The sequence below is a fragment of the Acinonyx jubatus genome, chromosome A2 (genome assembly GCF_027475565.1).
Source record: "Acinonyx jubatus isolate Ajub_Pintada_27869175 chromosome A2, VMU_Ajub_asm_v1.0, whole genome shotgun sequence".
Taxonomy (NCBI): Eukaryota; Metazoa; Chordata; class Mammalia; order Carnivora; family Felidae; genus Acinonyx; species Acinonyx jubatus.
Window position 1 is genome coordinate 148,111,301 of NC_069383.1, and position 18,548 is coordinate 148,129,848.

An 18,548-nucleotide genomic window follows, 5' to 3' on the forward strand; every position below is an offset into this window, starting at 1 on the left:
AGTCAGCCTTGGGCTCCCTACATGGGGGATAGCAGGACTGATGGGGCCTTCTGTGGACCTGGGCTTTTCTGAGGCACTGTGTGCAGGCATTGTGCCCTGGAGTGCCAAAGCCCCCATGCAGCAGCACCTTTTCTTTAGAGGGAGGATTGTCCTTAACCACTCAGAATTCATCTTACTGGAAAATCTGACTTCCCGCTATGAGGTGCCTTGTGTCCTGGACCTCAAGATGGGTACCCGCCAGCATGGTGATGATGCTTCAGAGGAGAAGGCAGCCAACCAGATCCGCAAGTGCCAGCAGAGCACATCTGCTGTCATCGGTGTCCGTGTGTGTGGCATGCAGGTGAGGGGAGTGCTGGTGCATACCACGGGCTGGCTAGGGCATCCAGTAGCTTCTACTCTCCACCGTGGGCATAGTCCTGCTGTTTTCTCAAGATTTCAGCATGGCTGAGTGAGTCTGTTGCTTTCTGGTTAGAAAAAAAAAGCATGCATGCCTCGGTGAACTGTCTGGGGCTGAGCTGGTTGACTGAGTCCAGAGTCTCTGGACAGGAGTGGGAATGAAGGCAAGATGGTTAGGCCTTCTCCACCAACTGATATGCTAAGCAGGGGTCTGAGGACAGAACCAGGTCAGAGGGCTGCATCCTGAGTGGTGGTAGATCAGAAAGGGTATTGCCTTGTATGACTGGTATACTTAACAGGTTAAAGGACCTGATCCAGGGGTGTCCTATTGCTGCTGTTCCCCAGGGTCCAGGCTCTGAGACAGCTGTCAGCACCTAACCTGCTGGTCTCTTCCCACAGGTGTACCAGGCAGGGAGTGGGCAGCTTATGTTCATGAACAAGTACCATGGACGAAAGCTGTCAGTGCAGGGCTTCAAGGAGGCACTTTTCCAATTTTTCCACAATGGTCGGTATCTGCGCCGTGAACTCCTGGGCCCTGTGCTTAAGAAGCTGGCTGAGCTCAAAGCCATTTTGGAGCGACAGGAGTCCTACCGCTTCTACTCAAGCTCCCTATTGGTCATCTATGATGGCAAAGAATGGCCTGAGGTGGCCCTGGACTCAGATGCTGAGGACTTGGAGGACCTGTCTGAGGAGTCAGCTGACGAGTCTGCAGGTGCCTATGCCTACAAGCCCATCGGCACCAGCTCAGTGGACGTGCGCATGATCGACTTTGCACACACCACCTGCAGGCTGTATGGCGAGGACAGCGTGGTACATGAGGGCCAGGATGCTGGCTATATCTTCGGGCTCCAGAGCCTCATAGACATTGTCACAGAGATAAGCGAGGAAAGTGGGGAGTGAGTTTGCTGGCTGCACCAGCACCTGAGAGACTCTCTGTGTCCCAGGCACAGCTGTGCTGCGTCGGGGAGGAGGCCAGTATGGCCAGGCGTTGGCCCCTGCAGCCTGGAGCTGATGTGCAGAGGCCTCTGTGAGTCCCAGCCTGAGCCAGCCCCAATCGCGTTCGGAGTCTTTTATTTATTTTAACTGTTTCTTCAACATTCCACATTTGATGATGCAGATACCTCTTTCTTCCCTGAGTGTAAATGTTCTAATACAAATCTTTTTGTTAATTGTACACAGTGCTGCTGTCGTTCTTAAGTAGGGGCAGGCAGCCAGACCCCATCCCAGCCCTCAGAATCCTGACACGTTCTGTGTCCTCCACCCTAGCCCAGGAATATTCTTGCCACTGCCCCCACCTCACGGGCCCTGAGGTCACCCAAAGAGGACCTCCACACATATAACCTTAGGTTCCTTTTGGGTCTGTGCTGGCCTAGTGTCCCAGCATCCCCTAAGAACTACGTGACCCTTGATACAGGTCTTTTCCTGTCCTCCATGCAACTTAAGCCAAAGTTGGGCAGCAGGTGTGCCAGACCTTGGATCCATCTCCTGGACCACTGGCAGCAGCTAATTGGCTGGTCATTGTGATGTCAGATGTCCTGGAGCCAAACCAAGGCCTCAGGTAGCTGCCAGGCTCTGGTCTTTTGGCGATGGTGGGCTCCATGGTAGAAGGTCCCAGCAGGATGAGGGGGTGGGGGTCCCAGTGAGAAAGGGTGTTCCAGGCAGGGGGGTCCTCTTAACCAAACCTCTTGTCACCACTGCAACCCACAACTATGCCAATCTCCTGTCCTAAGCAGCTGTAGCCAGGGCGGCCCCGAAGAGAGCTACTTCTGTGCTAGGAGGGTTACTGGGAGGTGTGGCAGGAGGTCTTGAACTGCAGACCCAGTGCCAAGAAGGTAGGGTCTTGATGTCCAGTTCTATCAGCCCCACACTCCTTTCTGAGGCCCACTGTGCCTCTGTGTACTATGTCCCCAAATGCCAACTGCATGTACTGGCCTGGCTGTGCCCATACCCGCTACACCCTGGGCCCAGGCTTCTGGTGGGAAATGCGGCTGGACAGGAATGGGAGGCCCCCAGGACCCTTAGGGCCTCTCCCCTGGGTCCCTTCCTCCCTCAGGACATCAAGGACCAGTCCAGGCTAATTGGAGGTGTGCAGGGTCAAACCAGCTCTTAAAGCTACCTAGCACCCCCCTCCCCACCCTTACCAGCTCTTCTATCTGCTCAGAAGGGAGCATCAGACATAAGATGGTTTGGAGTTGTAAGTCCTATAAAGACAATAGAGCAATATGACAGCGACTGGGAGAGTAATGACCTTATGCTGTGAGGGAGGGAATTAGGTCCCAGGCAGAGGAAACCCTATGGAAAGACCCACATTAGAGGGGTAGAGAGAAGCTACTGAAGGGGGGGGGGGGTGCGGGGGGGGGGTGGGCATCCAGGACGTGAGAAATTGAGACTGGGGAATGGCTGACCTGGTTTCGGTGTGGCTGGAGTAGGGACTCCTCAGAGAGGGGTCATGAGGCCTGGGACACCAAGGAGACGGACCCCCCACAGGCGCCTCCAAGTGTCGAATCAGCGAGATCCAACAATGGGACTACGCTCGCGGAGTCGCCGTCCCTACTGTTAGTAGGTCAGGACCCACTCCCTCGGGATGGCAGGGACGCATGCGACTAGAGCGTAGGACACAGACTCTGCCAAAGGAGGAAGGACGGCCGCATACCGGGTTTGAGTGGAGGGCCAGGACGGAGACTCTGGGGTGGGGCGCCCGGGAGGGTGCGGAGCCAGTGGTCGGGGGTAGGGGTGTGTGGTCTAGGAGTCGGAGTTACCGGGACCGGACTGGAGGCCGACTGGAGGTGGACTCGAGCAGCACCGGGTCGCGCCGCTTGGAGCCGCCAGGGGGCGCCGCGATCCGCGCGGGGGCTGCCCCCCTCCCGAGGCGGGGCTGCGGCTGGCGGGCGGGCGGGCGCGCGCACGCGTCGTGTGTCACGGGGCGGGGCGGGGCGATCGCGGTTCTCCGGGCCTGCCGTCCTGGTTCCGCAGCCCCCGCCACCTCCACTGCCCCGGCGCGGCCCGGCCCGGCCCCATGTATCGCGCGCTCTACGCGTTCCGCTCGGCGGAGCCCAACGCGCTGGCGTTCGCCGCGGGCGAGACCTTCCTGGTGCTGGAGCGCAGCAGCGCGCACTGGTGGCTGGCGGCGCGGGCGCGCAGTGGCGAGACGGGCTACGTGCCGCCCGCCTACCTGCGCCGCCTGCAGGTGAGTGTGCCCCTCCCCAGCCCGGCCTCACCGGTCCTTAGACTGGGCCCCATCGCAGGCTCTCGGGACCGACCCCGGAGCCCCAGGCCCGCCAAAACTTCCCGCAGATAGGGAGTTTGAGCACCTGACCCTGAGACCCCAGACCCACGAGAACTGGGACCCCAGGAGCCCGCACTCCCAGAAAAGGCCAAGCCCTTGACAGCCAACTCTGAGGACTCCGGACCTGCAAGCCTAACTCTGGGACTGAGACTCCTTGGATCCCAGACCTATTGAGACTCATTGTCTGAACCCCCATCTAAGTAGAATTCAAGACTCAGTCCTGAGAATCCAGTACCACTGAATTCTGACCAGTTCCTCAGATCCCTGAGACCCCAGATTTGTAATTGGCCCTTTCACTGGATCCCCTGGATCCTACCCTCAGACCCCCAACTGGAGCCACTGCCTCCACCACTAAGACCCCAGACCACCCTGGACACCACCTGTTTCCCCACCGTCCTCCATCCTCACTTCTCCACTGAGGCCCTGGAGCCTAGATGATACTCGTATCTCCTAGATGACCCACTAAGGGTGGGACCTGAGTGTCTTTCACCCTCCTGTACTCAGCCACCCCTAAGCTCTTCTTCAGACTGACCCCAACCCTCTTGGAACCAAAGATCTCAGCCCTTAGTGACACTCCCTGGCACTACTCTCCCCACCCCCACCCCTCTATTACAAGCCATGTTCAGGCCCTGACTTAACAGACTAATTTTCTCTGAAAGTGAAAAGCTCCATCCCTCTGTGTCCCCAGCCTGGGGTGGGGGCTGCTCCCATTGTAAGGAAGTGAGATCTCTTCATGGCTTCCCCTGGTCTGACTATGACCCTATTTCCTTCCAGTGGAGGCTGCGTCTCCAGTTCCTGTTTCCCCAAGAATAGTCCTGCTGTGGGGGCTGGGGTGCAATGTCTCTAGCTGGTCTATTCTGACCTCAGGGGAAAGGAGGGCCTGGAGCCTCCAGGCCTGGCCTGTGCCAGACACCCCCGCCCCATCCTAGTCCTTATCCTTTTGGAAACATCCTGTCCCAGCCTGGTTCAGGACAGAAATAACAGGATAAATTTGGAGATGTCATCTGGTCTTGCCAGAGGGGATGGGCCCTGGACCCTCAGCTTGTTTCCATCTAGGAGTGCCTGGGGTATGAGTGGGGCCCTGGACACAGAGGCTGCCAGCTCTATCGTGAATGTGTCAGACCCAGCCTCTCTGGGGCTGGGGGCTTGTTGGAGGCCTCTTCTCGAAGAGCCTGTGAGGCTCCTCTCCAGGGCCAGTGGGGCTTGGTGTTTGGGGATGGCAGAGAGGCCACGGTTTCTCTCATAGTTTCTTTCTGCATACCTCCCTCTGCCTCAGTCTCCCTAACTCTGTCTGTCATTACGACTCTCTCCCTTTCTCTGTCTCCAGCTTTCAATTTCTTTCTGCGTTGTCTCCCTCTGCCTGTCTCGCTCTCTCTCCCTCCCTCCCTCTCTCTCTTTCTATCTCTTCCTTATTTTCTATGTGTATGTATTTCTTTTTCTGTTCCCCTTTCTGTCTGCTGTCTCTCTGCATTCTGGCACACCCCATGGTACCTGGAGGGCTTTGCTGACCTCTGCATCCATCTGTCTGTCCCCCTCAGGGAAGCTCCTTAGACCCTCTCTGGAGTGACGTCACCTCAGTTCTGAGACTTCCATGTAGCCTGATGGACCATCGTGGACAGGGAAGGGGTGAAAGTGGCTGGTCCCACAGCTGCCACCCCTTACTCTTCACACCATGCCAGGCAGGCTGGGTAGATTGGACCCCTGAGTTGCTGGGTCTGCAGCACGGAATCTGGGACAGGGGCCAGGCCCCTCTCCCATGTCCGTCCTTTGCCACAAACAGAACTGCCGCTTCCCAGGGCAGGTCTGGAAGATTCCTTGGAAACAGCTGAGGGGGATGAGGGCTAGAAGCAGGGGTGGAGAGAGGAGATCCCTTTGGCCCATCCCCAGCTGGTCCCTCAGGCCCATCCCAGGGCCTGCAGAAGGCTCTATGAGGACAGGGCTATTCTGGAGTGTGACCTTGGTTTTGCGAAGGATCAACAAGATCCAGAGTGATTTGTTAAGGGTTCCAGACACTAGAGGCTCCCTGCTTGGCATTTCAGCCTGGGCTCTGAGCCAAACCTGGGGAGAGACTAGGTGTGTACTGCTGGCCTCAAGCTGGGGGTCCCTGGGCTGTTTTTGCTCTGGACCCCTGATTTTCAGAGACAGCTAAGAGCCTCACTGTGGGGTCTGAGTGGGGCCCCAGGATGTAAAGCAGCGGCATGAGGCCACCCCATGCCCCAGCTCCCTGAGTGACACCGTTTGAGAACCTTATTTGATATTCTGGTTCAACTTCTGTGTTCATGTCTACCATTCCAGCCTTTAGCTATAATGGTCCTCTGTCTGCCCCGGTTGCATCCCGGGCTGGGTCTGGGCTCAGTACCCTCACTTGGCCCCCAGGTCTAACTGCCCATCCTTGCCCTCCCCCCCAGGGCCTGGAGCAAGATGTCCTCCAAGCCATTGACCGGGCCATTGAGGCTGTGCACAATGCAGCCATGCGGGATGGTGGCAAGTACAGCCTGGAGCAGCGTGGAGTCCTTCAGTGAGTGTGGGTGAGGGGAAGAGGGCACCGCCTCCACCCCATTACCCTAATGAGCACAGTTGGGTGGGGGTCCTTTAGTGGATACTGGGGTTGTGTGTAAGGCAGAGCTGGGGTAATGCAGAGTAGGGTGGGGCATGAGGGAGGTGGCAGGAGCCCGAGCTTTGGGGGGCCCAGGACCCATGGGGGAGCATGTAAGGACTTTGGGAGTTTAAGGTAACTCGCCCAGTAAGCTCCTTGTCCCTCCATCAGGAAGCTGATCCACCATCGGAAAGAGACTCTGTCCCGCAGAGGCCCCTCAGCCTCCAGCCCTGCAGCTATGACCCCATCCACCAGTGACCACCATCTGGACGCTGCTGCTGCCAGGCAGCCCAATGGGACGTGTCGAGCTGGGTTTGAGCGGCAGCACAGCCTCCCTAGTTCCGAGTATCTCGGGGCGGACGGAGGCCTCTACCAGGTATGTGGGGAGGACATCCTGGCCGAGGGAGGTGGGTGGAGCTTAGGCTTGGTCCAGAGGTTCCAAGGGTCCAGTCGGGTCAGTGATGCAGAGCCATAGTCCGCCTGTGCCAAGAGCTCAGGGCCTTAGCCAGGCCGGTACCCCAGATGGCAGCGTGTCCTCCCAGATCCCGCTTCTGTCCTCTCAGATCCCACCACAGCCTCGCCGAGCAGCACCCGCCATGCCACCTCCACCTGTGAAGCGCCGAGACCGTGAGGCCCTGGTGGCCTCAGGCAGTGGTGAGAGGCGGGATTGGGGCAATTGGGGAAGTACCCTGTGGTGGAATGATTGCTTTGCCTGTGTCAGAAAGTTGGGGGCTCTGGGCTTGGAGGGGTGGGTCTAGCAGAGAAACCAGGCCCTGTGTTGGGAGGGCGGGGCTCAGGGCCTGGAGGGGTAGGGGACCCAGGGGGCTGTCCCAGCACAGCATCCACTCTCTGCCCACAGGCGGCCGCAACACCACGCCCTCCGGGGGCAGTTCTGTGTCCAGCGGCTCCTCAGTCAGCAGCACCTCCCTTGACACGCTCTGTACCGGCTCTAGCTCGTCTGAGCTGGGCCCCAGCTGCTCACCCACGCCCCCACCTGTGCCCCGCCGAGGCACTCACACCACTGTGTCCCAAGCTCAGCCCCCTCCCTCCAAGGTGCCAGCCCCTGAGCCCCCTACAGAGGAGGTGGCAGTTGATACAACCTCAGCCCCTGATGAGCTGGAGGCCCTGGGTGCGCTGGACCTGGGGACTACAGAGGAGAAGGTGGTGGCCGAGACTGCTGTGCCCAAGACCATCGGGGCAGAGCTGATGGAGCTCGTGCGGAGAAACACCGGCCTGAGCCACGAGCTATGCCGTGTGGCTATTGGCGTCGTGGTGGGTCACATCCAGGCCTCTGTGCCGGCCAGCTCGCCTATCATGGAGCAGGTCCTCCTCTCGCTGGTAGAGGGCAAGGTGAGGGTGGGCGGCAGGGCCAGGGGCCTCCCCATCCTCGGGCCGCCCTGCCTCCCCTGCCCCATTCCCACTCTCATGCTTGTGTCCAGCCTTGACTCGACAGGTGTTTATTGAGCTCTAGCCTGGCATTCATTGTGCTGGGTGCTGGGGACATTTGAGCTGATCCTTGGAGGAGAAAGGGAGGAAGAGCATTCCAGGCAGAGGCTCAGCCTGGACCAAGGCCATGAGGCAGGACCGAGCTTGGCTCACAGGAGGAGGTGGAACAAGGCCAGCATGGCTGTAATACAGGGAGTGAGGGAACAGGTGGTGTGGGAGAGGTGAGACCCGGGGCAGGTGATAGATGAGACCAGATGCAGGTGGGCAAGAGTCATCTCTGGCTGCAGGGGAGGAGCGGACATAGAGCATGAGAGAAGGCAGTACCTCGCTGGCCTTGGCAGTGGAAAGGAGTGGGTGCTTTGAGAGCTGTGACAGAGGCCTCAGTACTGACTCAGGTGTGAGTCAGGTGTGTGGGCATTGTAGGGTGGGTGGGATCTTTTGCCAGGGTTGGGGCACTGGTCAGGAAGCGGGATTGGAGGGCGACGAGCCATCTCCATCTGGGGACCAGATGGGCCCAAGATCCCTCCTTAGGGCCCCATGACCTAGCAGCTCTGGTGTGGGGTGGAGGGAGCAGCAGGTCAGTGGACTTGTCTGTGTTGAGTACGGTGGGTGCTGCCAGGCTGGAAGCATTTGGGAGAGACGGGGGAGGTGGGGAGATGACCAGGCCTGGTGCCACTTCATGTGGATTCGGAGGGTGGCATCTCAGTCACACTCAGGCAGTGATACAGTCGGTGGCCTTCCTTGAGGAAGATGTTTCTACAGGGCTGGGATGAGCGGCAGGTTGTTGGAAGGCACCCACAGATGTGTCTCAGGCAGAATCTGAGCCCAGCAGGTTATCAAGACTGGGGGCAGTGGACTTGCTTGCAGAGGGGGTGTAGAATTGGGCTGGTGCCCTTGGGAGCTTTGATGTTGAGGTGTGGGCCACAGGAGCAGGGTCCATAGTGGGAGCTCGACGTGGGGCAGAGGGGAGGAAGGAAGAGAACCAGAGGCTGGTCCCCTCGCAGGTTCTGGGAGGACACTGACTAGGAGCAGCCCTGAGAGATGAGGCTGGGAACCCTTTCCCAATGTCGACCTGGAACTCACACCTGTGACATTCTCAGGGTCTGGGTTGACTTCTAAACCTTGGGGGCTTCCTGGAGATGGTGAGGGACAAGGAATGTGCTGAGCCATTCCTCTCTCCCCCAGGACCTGAGCACTGCCCTGCCCTCAGGGCAAGTCTGCCATGACCAGCAGCGGCTGGAGGTGATCTTTGCAGACCTGGCTCGGCGCAAGGACGATGCCCAGCAGCGCAGCTGGGCCCTGTACGAGGATGAAGGGGTCATCCGCTGCTACCTGGAGGAGCTGCTACATATTCTGGTGCGGGGTGGGGGCCCACGGGTGTCTCCCCCCGACCCTGCACTGTCCCCTCCAGTGCTCAGGAGTCTCCCCTGCGTGTACTCAGCTTGCTTATGTGTGGCCACACGGCTCACACTGACTGATTGTGTCATGCTTCCTCCTCTCCACAGACGGATGCAGACCCCGAAGTTTGCAAGAAAATGTGCAAGAGAAATGAGTTCGAGTCTGTCCTGGCCTTGGTGGCCTACTACCAAATGGTGTGTGCAAGACAGAGGGGCGGGGGCGTGGAGGCACCCGGGTAGAGGTGGGGGTTCCGGGCACTGAGTGCACAGGGTCTCCTGCCAGGAGCACCGGGTGTCCCTGCGGCTGCTGCTCCTCAAGTGCTTTGGCGCCATGTGCAGCCTGGATGCAGCCATCATCTCCACGCTCGTGTCGTCTGTGCTGCCTGTGGAGCTGGCACGGGACATGCAGACAGACACGCAGGGTGAGGCGAGGGGGAGCTTCCTGCCGTGTGGGGGGTTCCCACCATCTGTAGGGGCTCTCACCGCCTGCCTTGCCCCCCAGATCACCAGAAACTCTGTTACTCCGCCCTCATCCTGGCCATGGTCTTCTCCATGGGGGAGGCAGTGCCATATGCGCACTATGGTAAGTGAGCAGGTCACCGACCAGCTGACCGCTGGGAGCCCCACTGCACGTACCTGACAGGGATCGGGTGTCCCCAGAGCTGACGGAGACCCAGGGGGCTGGGTGGTGTGCACAGATGGGGAGGGCTGACTCCGTGCACCCCCCTCCCAGAGCACCTGGGCACACCCTTTGCCCAGTTCCTGCTGAGCATCGTCGAGGATGGGCTGCCCCTGGACACCACAGAACAGCTGCCCGATCTCTGCATGAACCTGCTTCTGGCTCTCAACTTGCACCTGCCAGGTGGGAATGGGGCCCAGCGGGAGGTGGCCGACCAGCTGGGGGTTCTGGCTGGGTACCTGTGCGCTGATCTACCGACACCCATGTCCTTCCTCAGCCCCTGACCAGAACGTCATCATGACCGCCCTGAGCAAACACTCCAACGTCAAGATCTTCTCCGAGAAGCTTCTCTTGCTCCTGAACAGAGGAGGTGAGGGTGCAAGGAATCTGTGTGGCGCTGCTTCGCTGTCCTGGGACTCCATGATCCCCAATAACTCCCTGCAGTGGCTCTGGCCCTCCCACAGTGACAGCCCTGACCCCTCTTCTCTTCCCCCTGCTTCCTAGATGACCCCGTGCGCATCTTCAAACATGAGCCGCAGCCGCCACACTCCATCCTCAAGTTCCTACAGGACGTGTTCGCCAGCCCTGCCACGGCTGCCATCTTCTACCACACAGACATGATGGCACTCATTGACATCACTGTGCGCCACATCGCGGACCTGTCGCCCGGAGACAAGGTACCTAGAGGTGGCTGCAGTGGGGATGGGAGGTGTGTAGAAACCGAAACAAAATGGACTGGAGACAGGACACTGATGGAGACTGGGGACGGGGCACAGCTGGAGCCAGGCCAGTGTGGAGGCCACTCAGTAAGCCATGGCAGGTGTGCCCAGACCCAGAGGAGCCCCGGTGAGCTGATCTGGGCCAGACTGTCTGGACACAGCTGGGGTGGGGAGGGCAGCGGGGTCAGGCGGGAGGAGGTGGCATTTACACAAGGCCTCAGAGGCTGCAGCAGGAGCTTCTGATCTCAGAAGAGGAGAAGTGACCTGATGGACACCCCGAACGGAGTGTGGACTGTATGAGCCCAGGGGAGGCGGAGGTCTGTGAGGAAGCAGCCGCAGCTGTCAGGGCAGCCCAGCCGTGGCCTCCTGGGAAGAGGTCAGATTTGTGGGTATGGGAGGTGGGTCCCAGGGCTTACCACTGGACTTGTGTTGAGCAATCAAGTGGATGAAGTGTGATTACTCAGGTGGGGAAACACTCTTTGGGGGGGAAATGGAGTTGCATTTTGACGTGTCAGGTTTGAGAAGATACCTGTTAGACAGCCAGGTACAGAGCACATTTAGGGTCAGTGGAGCTGAGTTGGGACACTGGAGAGACACGCTGGAGAGTTGCCTGTGCACCAGTGTGACGGGAAGCCTGTTTCAGGGCCACCACCTAGAGTGTGAGGAGGAGGGGTCAGAGGGCAGCTCGGGCCTCGGCCCAGGGCACAGTGAGGACAAGTAGGGAGGAGCCCAGGAGGAAACCCTGGAGAGAGCAGGAGCCCAAAGCAAGGTTCAGAGGAGGAGGGAAATGAGCTGTCTCCACAGTTAAGAGCCTGAGTAAGACGGAGGCTGCGAATTGGCCACTGGAATTGCCCCCACAGAGTCCCCAAGTGACTGACAAGCAGCGTCCGTGGAGTGGAGGGAAAAAGAATGGAACGTTTAAGAGAGAATTTGAAGTTGGAGGGGAGTGAGGGGGAAATTGGAAGCCGTAAATGGAGACAACCCCTGTAGTTCTTCTGTGAAGGGAGCAGAAAAGAGGGGGTCCGCCTGAGGGAGATGTGGAGTCATCAGGAAGTGTTCTAGAGGTAGGCGATGCTGGTGCAGGTCTCTGGGCCAGAGGGAATAATCCAGCAAGCATCAAGAAATGGCTGACGGGAGAGTGGGCCACCACAGAAGTCAAGTAGATCAGGCAGTGGCGGAGGGCCCAGGGCTGTGGAGGGACACCCCTCACCCTAAAGGGAGCCAAGGCAGCTTATTCTGGCAGAGACAGGTGAGATGTCGGTGCTGCGAGGGGAAGACAAGGGCTTTCTGAAAGATTGCTTGTTTTCTCCATGAAGCACAAGGCCAGCTGTCCAGGCATTTTGGGGTCTGGAAAGCCTAGAAAAGGTGGGCTGTGGTTCTTAAGGGCGTGTGAACATAGCAGAGAAAAGTGGCAGGAGCCAAGGCAGTGCTGCGTGTCCGTCTGAGGCTTGTGGTAGGGAAGGAAGCTGAGGCCTGCACAAGGCTCTGTGGCTGTCTAGGGCTTAGACACTGGGCAGTGATTTGTAGGTGCTGTGGTCTGACCAGGCTGGGGGGTTACAGGGTGGTGCTGCCTAGAGAAGGGATTGAGTCCTCTAACCATAGGGAAAGAGGGAAATAAGGGATGGTGAGGGGGGCAGACGGAGGAAAAGCATTGGGATCGTGTCAGTGGATTGGGGGTCTGTGGGGAAAAGGAGCAGCTGGGGTGTCAGACTAGAGGGCGTGTTAGAGCTGGACTCTGGCATGTGTGGAAGGTAGGACGGTGGCCAGGTCCTAGGAGTGGGTTGGGTATGAGGTGTGCCGACAGAGGGGAGAGAGCGGTGTCACAGAAGACAGCTGTGTTACTGGCCTGTGCATTTAGATGGACGGCTGTGCGCTTTAGTCAGAGAAAGAACATTAGAAAGCCTTCAGTTTTGGGAAGATAGAGCTGGCGGTTTCCCCTTGCCGCCTTTCTGAGCCAGGACTCCTGGGGGCTGGCCACGTTCTGGGACGCCTGTGTCTGGAATGGTCCATTCATTCACTTACTCAGCAACTGTTGAAGGCCAGTTCATGTGGCAGGCACATTGTGGGCGCTGGGGATGCAGCCCTGATCTTCGGTGCCGTGAGGCGGTCCGCAGCTCTGGGGTCCACGTGGCAGCCTGTTCCTGTCTGTGGCAGTGGCAGTGCCTCCCAGGGTCCCTGAGCTCACCTGCTCCTCCCACAGCTTCGCGTAGAGTACCTCTCCCTGATGCACGCCGTCATCCGCACCACACCCTACCTGCAGCACCGCCACCGGCTGCCCGACCTGCAGGCCACACTGCGCCGCATCCTGACTGAAGAGGAAGCCTCGCCCCAGGGCCAGATGGACCGCATGATTGTCCGAGAGATGTGCAAGGAATTCCCGGTGCTGGGCGAGGACCCCAGCTAGCGCCTTCCTCCCCTCCCTTCCCTGCAGCCCCGGTCAGGGTGCAGGGGACGCGGAGGCTTGGCCCTAAGCATGTTTTGCACAGACGGTGTGGGGGAGGTGGTGGTGGAAGGGACCTGAGCAGGGCCCCCACCTGAAGTAGAGCCAGTGCCAGGGGCCAAGTGTGGGATTGGGGACCACGCTCTGGGAGCTATGCTGGGGCAGAGGGCCTGTGTGAGCTAAAGCCCCTCCATCTCCCGGTAGGCTGCCTCTTCAGCATGCCCCCTCCCCCCCCCAGCACAAACACACACTCAGAGTCCCGCTGCTGCTCCGGGCTGGGCTAGAGCCGCCATCCCTGTCCTGCCTCGTCTGGGTCCTGGGCCTCAGCAAGCCATGTCTTTGGGGTGAGGGGAGCCACCTTCCGCCAGCTGTTCTTTGCCTTAGCTTTGCCGTGAGTGCTTCTCCTGTGCTCCCCGCTCCCCGTGGGGGTTGCTTTCCCTTGCTCCCACCCCCAGGGGTCTTGGCCAAGCTCCTGCTTTAAAGCAGAATCTTAGAGACAGGCCATCTATTCTGGAGCCTCACAGAATAGGGTGATGGCACTCAGAAAGCCAATGACAGAATATTTTCTCTGTAAAAATGTAGACTGAAAAGCCATGTGTATTTTCCCGTGTGCTGCAGCTCACCTTCGGAAATAAATCACAGGCATCCAGAAACAGGCTCCCCTGTATGATCCTGGGTTGTTGTGGGAGAGGATGGGCAGGGACGCTGGGGCCTCAGGACCTTGTCACTTGCTTGCCCTGATCTCTCCAGTGTAAGGAGGGGGTGGTCCCTGATAGGTCTGTCCATCAAAGTTCCTTGAGCCCTGTTCCAGCTTCTCTCCCTGAGTTCCTGCTTCTGGGCCAAGCCAAGTGCCCTGTGGTCCGTTTGTGGGCGACTGCCCTCCCAGACTTCACTTACATCTTTCTTTGCTTTGAATGCTGAGTCTCTCCCCTGTTGAAAGCCTCTCCTTCATAGCTGCTCTCAAATGAAGCAGGCCCCACCCCAGCCTCAGCCTCCCTCCCTGCCTGTCCAGCTCTGTTCCCTTTCTCATTTGTCAGTGGGTCCAACAAGAGCCCCTCATTTTGCAGCCTCAGCAGAGATTTGGCCATTACTGTAGGGCAAGGAGAGTATCTCAACAGCTGTGGGGTTTAGTTGGCACTACTGTTTGAGGAGAATTAGGGACCGTTTGGCAAAAACTTCATTTTCCTTGTGGGCTCCCAAGTTAACAAAGGTTCTCGCCATAAATGGGGGGAGGAGAGTCAGGAACCCACAGACAGACATCAGTCAGAAGTGGTTTTCATCAGTTCCCTTTGGTTTTTGACCCAGGACGATCCTCATAAGACCCTTCCACGTGTCCAGAGTTCCCGATACTGTGACTTCCAGTCATAACTTTTCCTTTTTCATTGGGGGGCTGAAGGCAGAAGGCTGTTCTGTTATTTTCTCAACAGGACTGTCTAATCCAGCAAGAAGCACAGAGAGGTCAGGGCTAGGGGTGGGGTCCCCTGAAAACAGGTCCTCAGGAAGCTGAGGCAGGAATATTTGACAGGGAACTAAGCACTGATGAGAACTGATGAGGGAACTAAGCACTCATGGCTGATGAGATGTCCTTCCTTAACTGCTGACTCGGGTTAAATGCACAGGCTCCCCTGCTGGACCTGAAGAGAGGCTGACAAAATGCCCCCCAGTAAAGCTGTGTGGCACAGCCTGGTCGCTTTTCATCCCAGAGCCATTCTGCCTTTCCCTTCACATCCAGAGTCAGTGACACTGACTTCCGGCCATGACTCCTTCCTCACTGGAGTGCTGAGAGAACCATGATTCTCCTCCTGAGATAGTGTAATTGAGTGAAAAGCACAGGTCCTGTGACAGCCCCCATGCCTTGCTCTGTTCCCTGTTTTGCGCACACACACACACTGGAAGGGCAGGGCTGTGCTGTGCCATCTGTCCCCATGCTGGCACCTATGATGAGCAAAGTAGGGCCCCATGGCATGAGGATCAGAAGGCCCTGCCGGTTTCTGTATGATTGTCCAAGAGGCCCTGGCACGTGTTTGTAAGGGATGCGAGAGCCCCAGGTGACAAAGTTACATACTGGCCTCTGGCAGCAAACAGATGCTGTGAGAGGGTGCAGACCTCCAGGACCCACTCAGCAGATACCCTGATGGTGCTCTCACAACACAAAATTAGAACCACAGAGGGAAATATGATTAGCCAGAGAGTTCCTCAGTGAGGAAACTCTTTGAGAAAACACCCCTTTGGCTGCTTGGAAGGATGGTAAATGTGGGATATGGTGAGCAAAAGAAAGGGCAGAGGGAGACAACTAAGCCACTCGGGTGGGTTTTTGGGTGGGGCTGAGGGAAAAAACTCAAGAAATTTTGAGGGGCAATGAGGGCTGGGGGGTTGGGCTGACCTCTGGTGTAGAAACGGGTACCTAATGGTGCTGGCACACACACATCAGGCAACTCCAGAGTGAGGGAGTGGGTAAAGATCACATGCCTGCTCAGTCCCCCAAAGATACAGAGGCTCTGAGTAGTTGAAAACAATGTTTTCTTTTTTTCTCTCTTTTAAAGAAATATTTTAATGTTTATTTTTGAGAGAGTGAGACAGAGTGTGAGCGGGGGAGGGCCAGAGAGGGAGACACAGAATCCGAAGCAGGCTCCAGGCTCTGAGCTGTCAGCACAGAGGTCAGAACATGACCTGAGCTGAAGTCAGAAGCGTCTGAAGTCAGACGCTTAACCGACTGAGCCACCCAGGTGCCCCTTTTGTTCTCTCTTTTTGAACTCATGACCAAGACCAAGAGTCACATGTTCTTCTGACTGAGCCAGCCAAGTACCCCATTTTTTCTCTGTTTTTATGGAAGAATAACATAGCCATGAAAAATACACCAAAGAATAGAGCTGAATGAATGACAGAGAATGCTGCTATCACCACCACCCAAGTCAAGAAATAGAGTATCACCAGTCCCTAAGGCCCACTTTGGTGCCCCTCTTTTTAAAAATTTTTTCATGTTTGTTTGAAAGAGAGAGACAGAGCACAAGAAGGGGAGGGGCAGAGAGTGACTCCCAAGAAGGCTCTACGCTGTCAGCGCAGAGCCCGATGTGGGGCTCCATCCCGCAAACTGAGATCATGACCTGAGCTGAAATCAAGAGCTGGACACTTTAACCGACAGAGCTGCTCAGGCGTCCCTGTGTGCCCCCTCTTAATCACTGATTCCTCCTTCCTCTCCAGACCTCCCTAGAGGCAATTACCGATCAGCTTTGCCTATTTTTGAACTTTACACAGATGGAATCATACAGTATAAACTCTTCTGTCTGGCTTCTTCACCATTAAGTTTCTGAAATTCTTCTGTGCGATAGTATGTGGTTCCAGTGTGTTCACCCCCAATGTTGTATGGGATATACCCTCATTTATTCACTGCTGATGACCTTTCAGTTTCCAGTTTTGGGCAATTGTGAATAGCGCTCTCAGGAACATCGTTACACAGGTCTTCTTGTTGCACATATGCATTATACTGGGGAATATGTTTTCATGAGCGGAACTGCAGGGTCACAAGCCAACGCTCCAAATAGTTTTTGCAAAGTAGCTGTACCAGTGTATGCTCCTCCAGTAGCGCAACTTCCAGCTTCTCCACCTCTTTCCCCAAATTGGGTGTTGTCAGCCATTTCTTTATGTTTGCTTTTAGTCATTCTGGTACACTATGGTAGTATTTTTAAATTTGTATTTCCCTAATGGCTAAAGAGGTTGAACACTTTTTCATTAGTTTAGTGGTTCTTTGGATCACTTGTGAAGTGTGTGTTCAAATCTCTGGCCTGCTCATCTGCTGGGTTGTCTATTTTTTTGTTGATTTGTAGTATGTATGTGGCATCTGAGTCCTTGGGTTATCTATTTTGCAAAATCTTCTCCCATCCTTAACATAGTCTTTTGATGAAAGTACATTCTTAGTTATAATGTAATCCAGTTTCTCAGGATTTTCTTTGTGCTTAGTGCATTTTGTGTCCTGTTAATAAATATTTGCTTAAAGTCATGAAGATATTCTGTATTGTCTTCTCAAAGCTATGTTCTCTTTCTTTCATATTCAGATGTCAAATCTATCTGGAATTATGTATGCAGTATGAAGTAGGGGTCTCATTTAATTTTTTTCTACACAGATATCCAACTGACCCTGCACCATTTTTTGAAAAGCCCAGGGGCACCTGGGTGGCTCAGTCTGTTAAGCATGACCAGCTCAGGGCATGATCTCACGGTCCGTGAGTTGGAGCCCCACATCAGGCTCTGTGCTGACCGCTCAGAGCCTGGAGCCTGCTTCAGATTCTGTGTCTCCCTCTCTCTGCTCCTCCCCCACTCATGCTCAGTCTCTCTCAAAAATAAAAAAAAATAAACATAAAAAAATTTTTTTAAAGGCCGTCATTTCCTCACATTGATTCTCTTTTTTTTTAAGTTTATTTAGTTTTGAGAGTGGGGGTAGGGGCAGAGAAAGAGAGAATCCCAAGCAGGCTCTGAGCTGTCAGCAGGGAACCCAACATGGTGATCGATCTCACGAACCATGAGATCATGATCTGAGCCGAAATCAAGAGGTGGATGCCCAACTGACTGAGCCACCCAAGGCACCCCTTCTCACGTTGACTCTTAAAAGCCACCCTTGGGGGCTCCTGGGTGGCTCAGTCGGTTGAGCATCCTACCCTTGATTTCAGCTTAGGTCATGATCTCAGGGTCATGGTATTGAGCCCCTCATCAAGCTCCATACTAAGCTACTTAAAACTCTCTCTCTCTCTCTCTCTCTCTCTCTCTCTCTCTCTCTCTCCCCTCTCCCTTACTTGCTCACTCTAAAAAAAAAAAAAAAAAAAAAAAGCCACCTCATCAAAATTCAAGGCTTCCCACATCTTTAGGCTTATCTCTGGATTATGTTTCAGGAGTCTATTCCTGTACTGGCACCATAGTCTTGGTTTCCTGTAGCTTTCTTATACCCAGTAGAGGAAAAACTGTCCTCCTACTTTGGTTTTCAAGGCTGTCTTGGGTGGGGTGCCTGGCTGGTTTAGTCAGTAGAGCTTGTAACTCTTGATTTCTGGGTTGTGGGTTCGAGCCCCATGTGGGTGTAGAGATTATTTTTAAAAATAATAATAAAACTTAAAAAAAAATACTGTGGGGTGCCTGGGTGGCTCAGTCACTGACTCTTGGTTTCAGCTCAGATCATGATTTCACGGTTTTGCGGGTTCAAGCCCCGCATCAGGCTCTGTGCTGGCAGCTCAGAGCCTGCTTGGGATTCTCTCTGTCTCCCTCTCTCTCTACCTCTCTCCCACTTGCACTGTCTCTGTCCCTACCAAAATAAATAAATAAACTAAAAAAAAAAAAAAAGACTGTCTTGGGTATTCCTGGCCCTCATTTTAGAACCTAGTTTATTAGTTTACACACACACACACGAATGCACACAGACAAAACCAACTGGGGTTTTATTGGAGTTGTATTGAAACCATATGTCAATGTCAATTTTGGAAGAAATGGCATCTTTACAATATTGAATCTTCCAATTTTTGAACATAGTTTTTCATCCATTTATGTATTTATTTCTTTCAATATCATGTGTGTGTTGCACATTTTTTAAATTTATTTTTTATTTTT

The 18,548-nt window shown here is 55.6% G+C and overlaps 2 protein-coding genes and 1 long non-coding RNA gene across 7 annotated transcripts in view; 2 read left to right on the top strand and 1 right to left on the bottom strand.

Annotated features, from left to right (window-relative positions):
• Positions 1-1,570, top strand: part of IP6K2 (inositol hexakisphosphate kinase 2) — a 30,527-nt gene extending 28,957 nt beyond the window's left edge. For all 3 annotated transcript variants that reach the window (XM_015077034.3, XM_015077033.3, XM_027038677.2), the window contains exons 5-6: positions 165-340; positions 796-1,570. In XM_015077034.3, coding sequence (XP_014932520.1) covers positions 165-340; positions 796-1,296 — 677 coding nt within the window. In that variant the 3' untranslated portion in view covers positions 1,297-1,570. The remainder of the gene's footprint in view (positions 1-164; positions 341-795) is intronic.
• On the bottom strand, positions 325-3,257 carry LOC113593551 (uncharacterized). Its single transcript, XR_003413770.2, has 3 exons — positions 2,802-3,257; positions 2,538-2,597; positions 325-464 (listed from the first exon to the last, which is right to left on the bottom strand). It is a non-coding gene; the product is annotated as an uncharacterized LOC113593551 (long non-coding RNA).
• Positions 2,803-15,256, top strand: NCKIPSD (NCK interacting protein with SH3 domain). 3 transcript variants are annotated; one of them, XM_015077031.3, is made up of 13 exons: positions 2,803-2,959; positions 6,091-6,200; positions 6,450-6,654; positions 6,842-6,932; positions 7,138-7,628; positions 8,910-9,080; positions 9,230-9,316; positions 9,405-9,543; positions 9,624-9,704; positions 9,855-9,983; positions 10,078-10,170; positions 10,305-10,477; positions 12,720-15,256. In XM_015077031.3, exons 2-13 carry the CDS (start codon positions 6,154-6,156, stop codon positions 12,921-12,923), a joined length of 1,911 nt encoding a protein of 636 aa, XP_014932517.2. In that variant the 5' UTR covers positions 2,803-2,959; positions 6,091-6,153; the 3' UTR covers positions 12,924-15,256. The 3 variants fall into 3 exon arrangements, with proteins under 3 accessions (XP_014932517.2, XP_026894477.1, XP_053075392.1); XM_027038676.2 differs by lacking the exon at positions 2,803-2,959 and adding an exon at positions 3,298-3,583; XM_053219417.1 differs by lacking the exon at positions 2,803-2,959 and having other exon boundaries at positions 6,107-6,206.
• The last annotated feature ends 3,292 nt before the right edge of the window (positions 15,257-18,548 follow it).

Excerpts from the sequence above, each read along its gene's own strand:
- NCKIPSD (XM_027038676.2), top strand. The coding sequence starts at position 3,413 with ATGTATCGCGCGCTCTACGCGTTCCGCTCGGCGGAGCCCAACGCGCTG. Across the intron at positions 3,584-6,090 it reads CCTACCTGCGCCGCCTGCAG|GGCCTGGAGCAAGATGTCCT; the intron begins GTGAGTGTGCCC and ends CCTCCCCCCCAG. Across the intron at positions 9,544-9,623 it reads CATGCAGACAGACACGCAGG|ATCACCAGAAACTCTGTTAC; the intron begins GTGAGGCGAGGG and ends CTTGCCCCCCAG.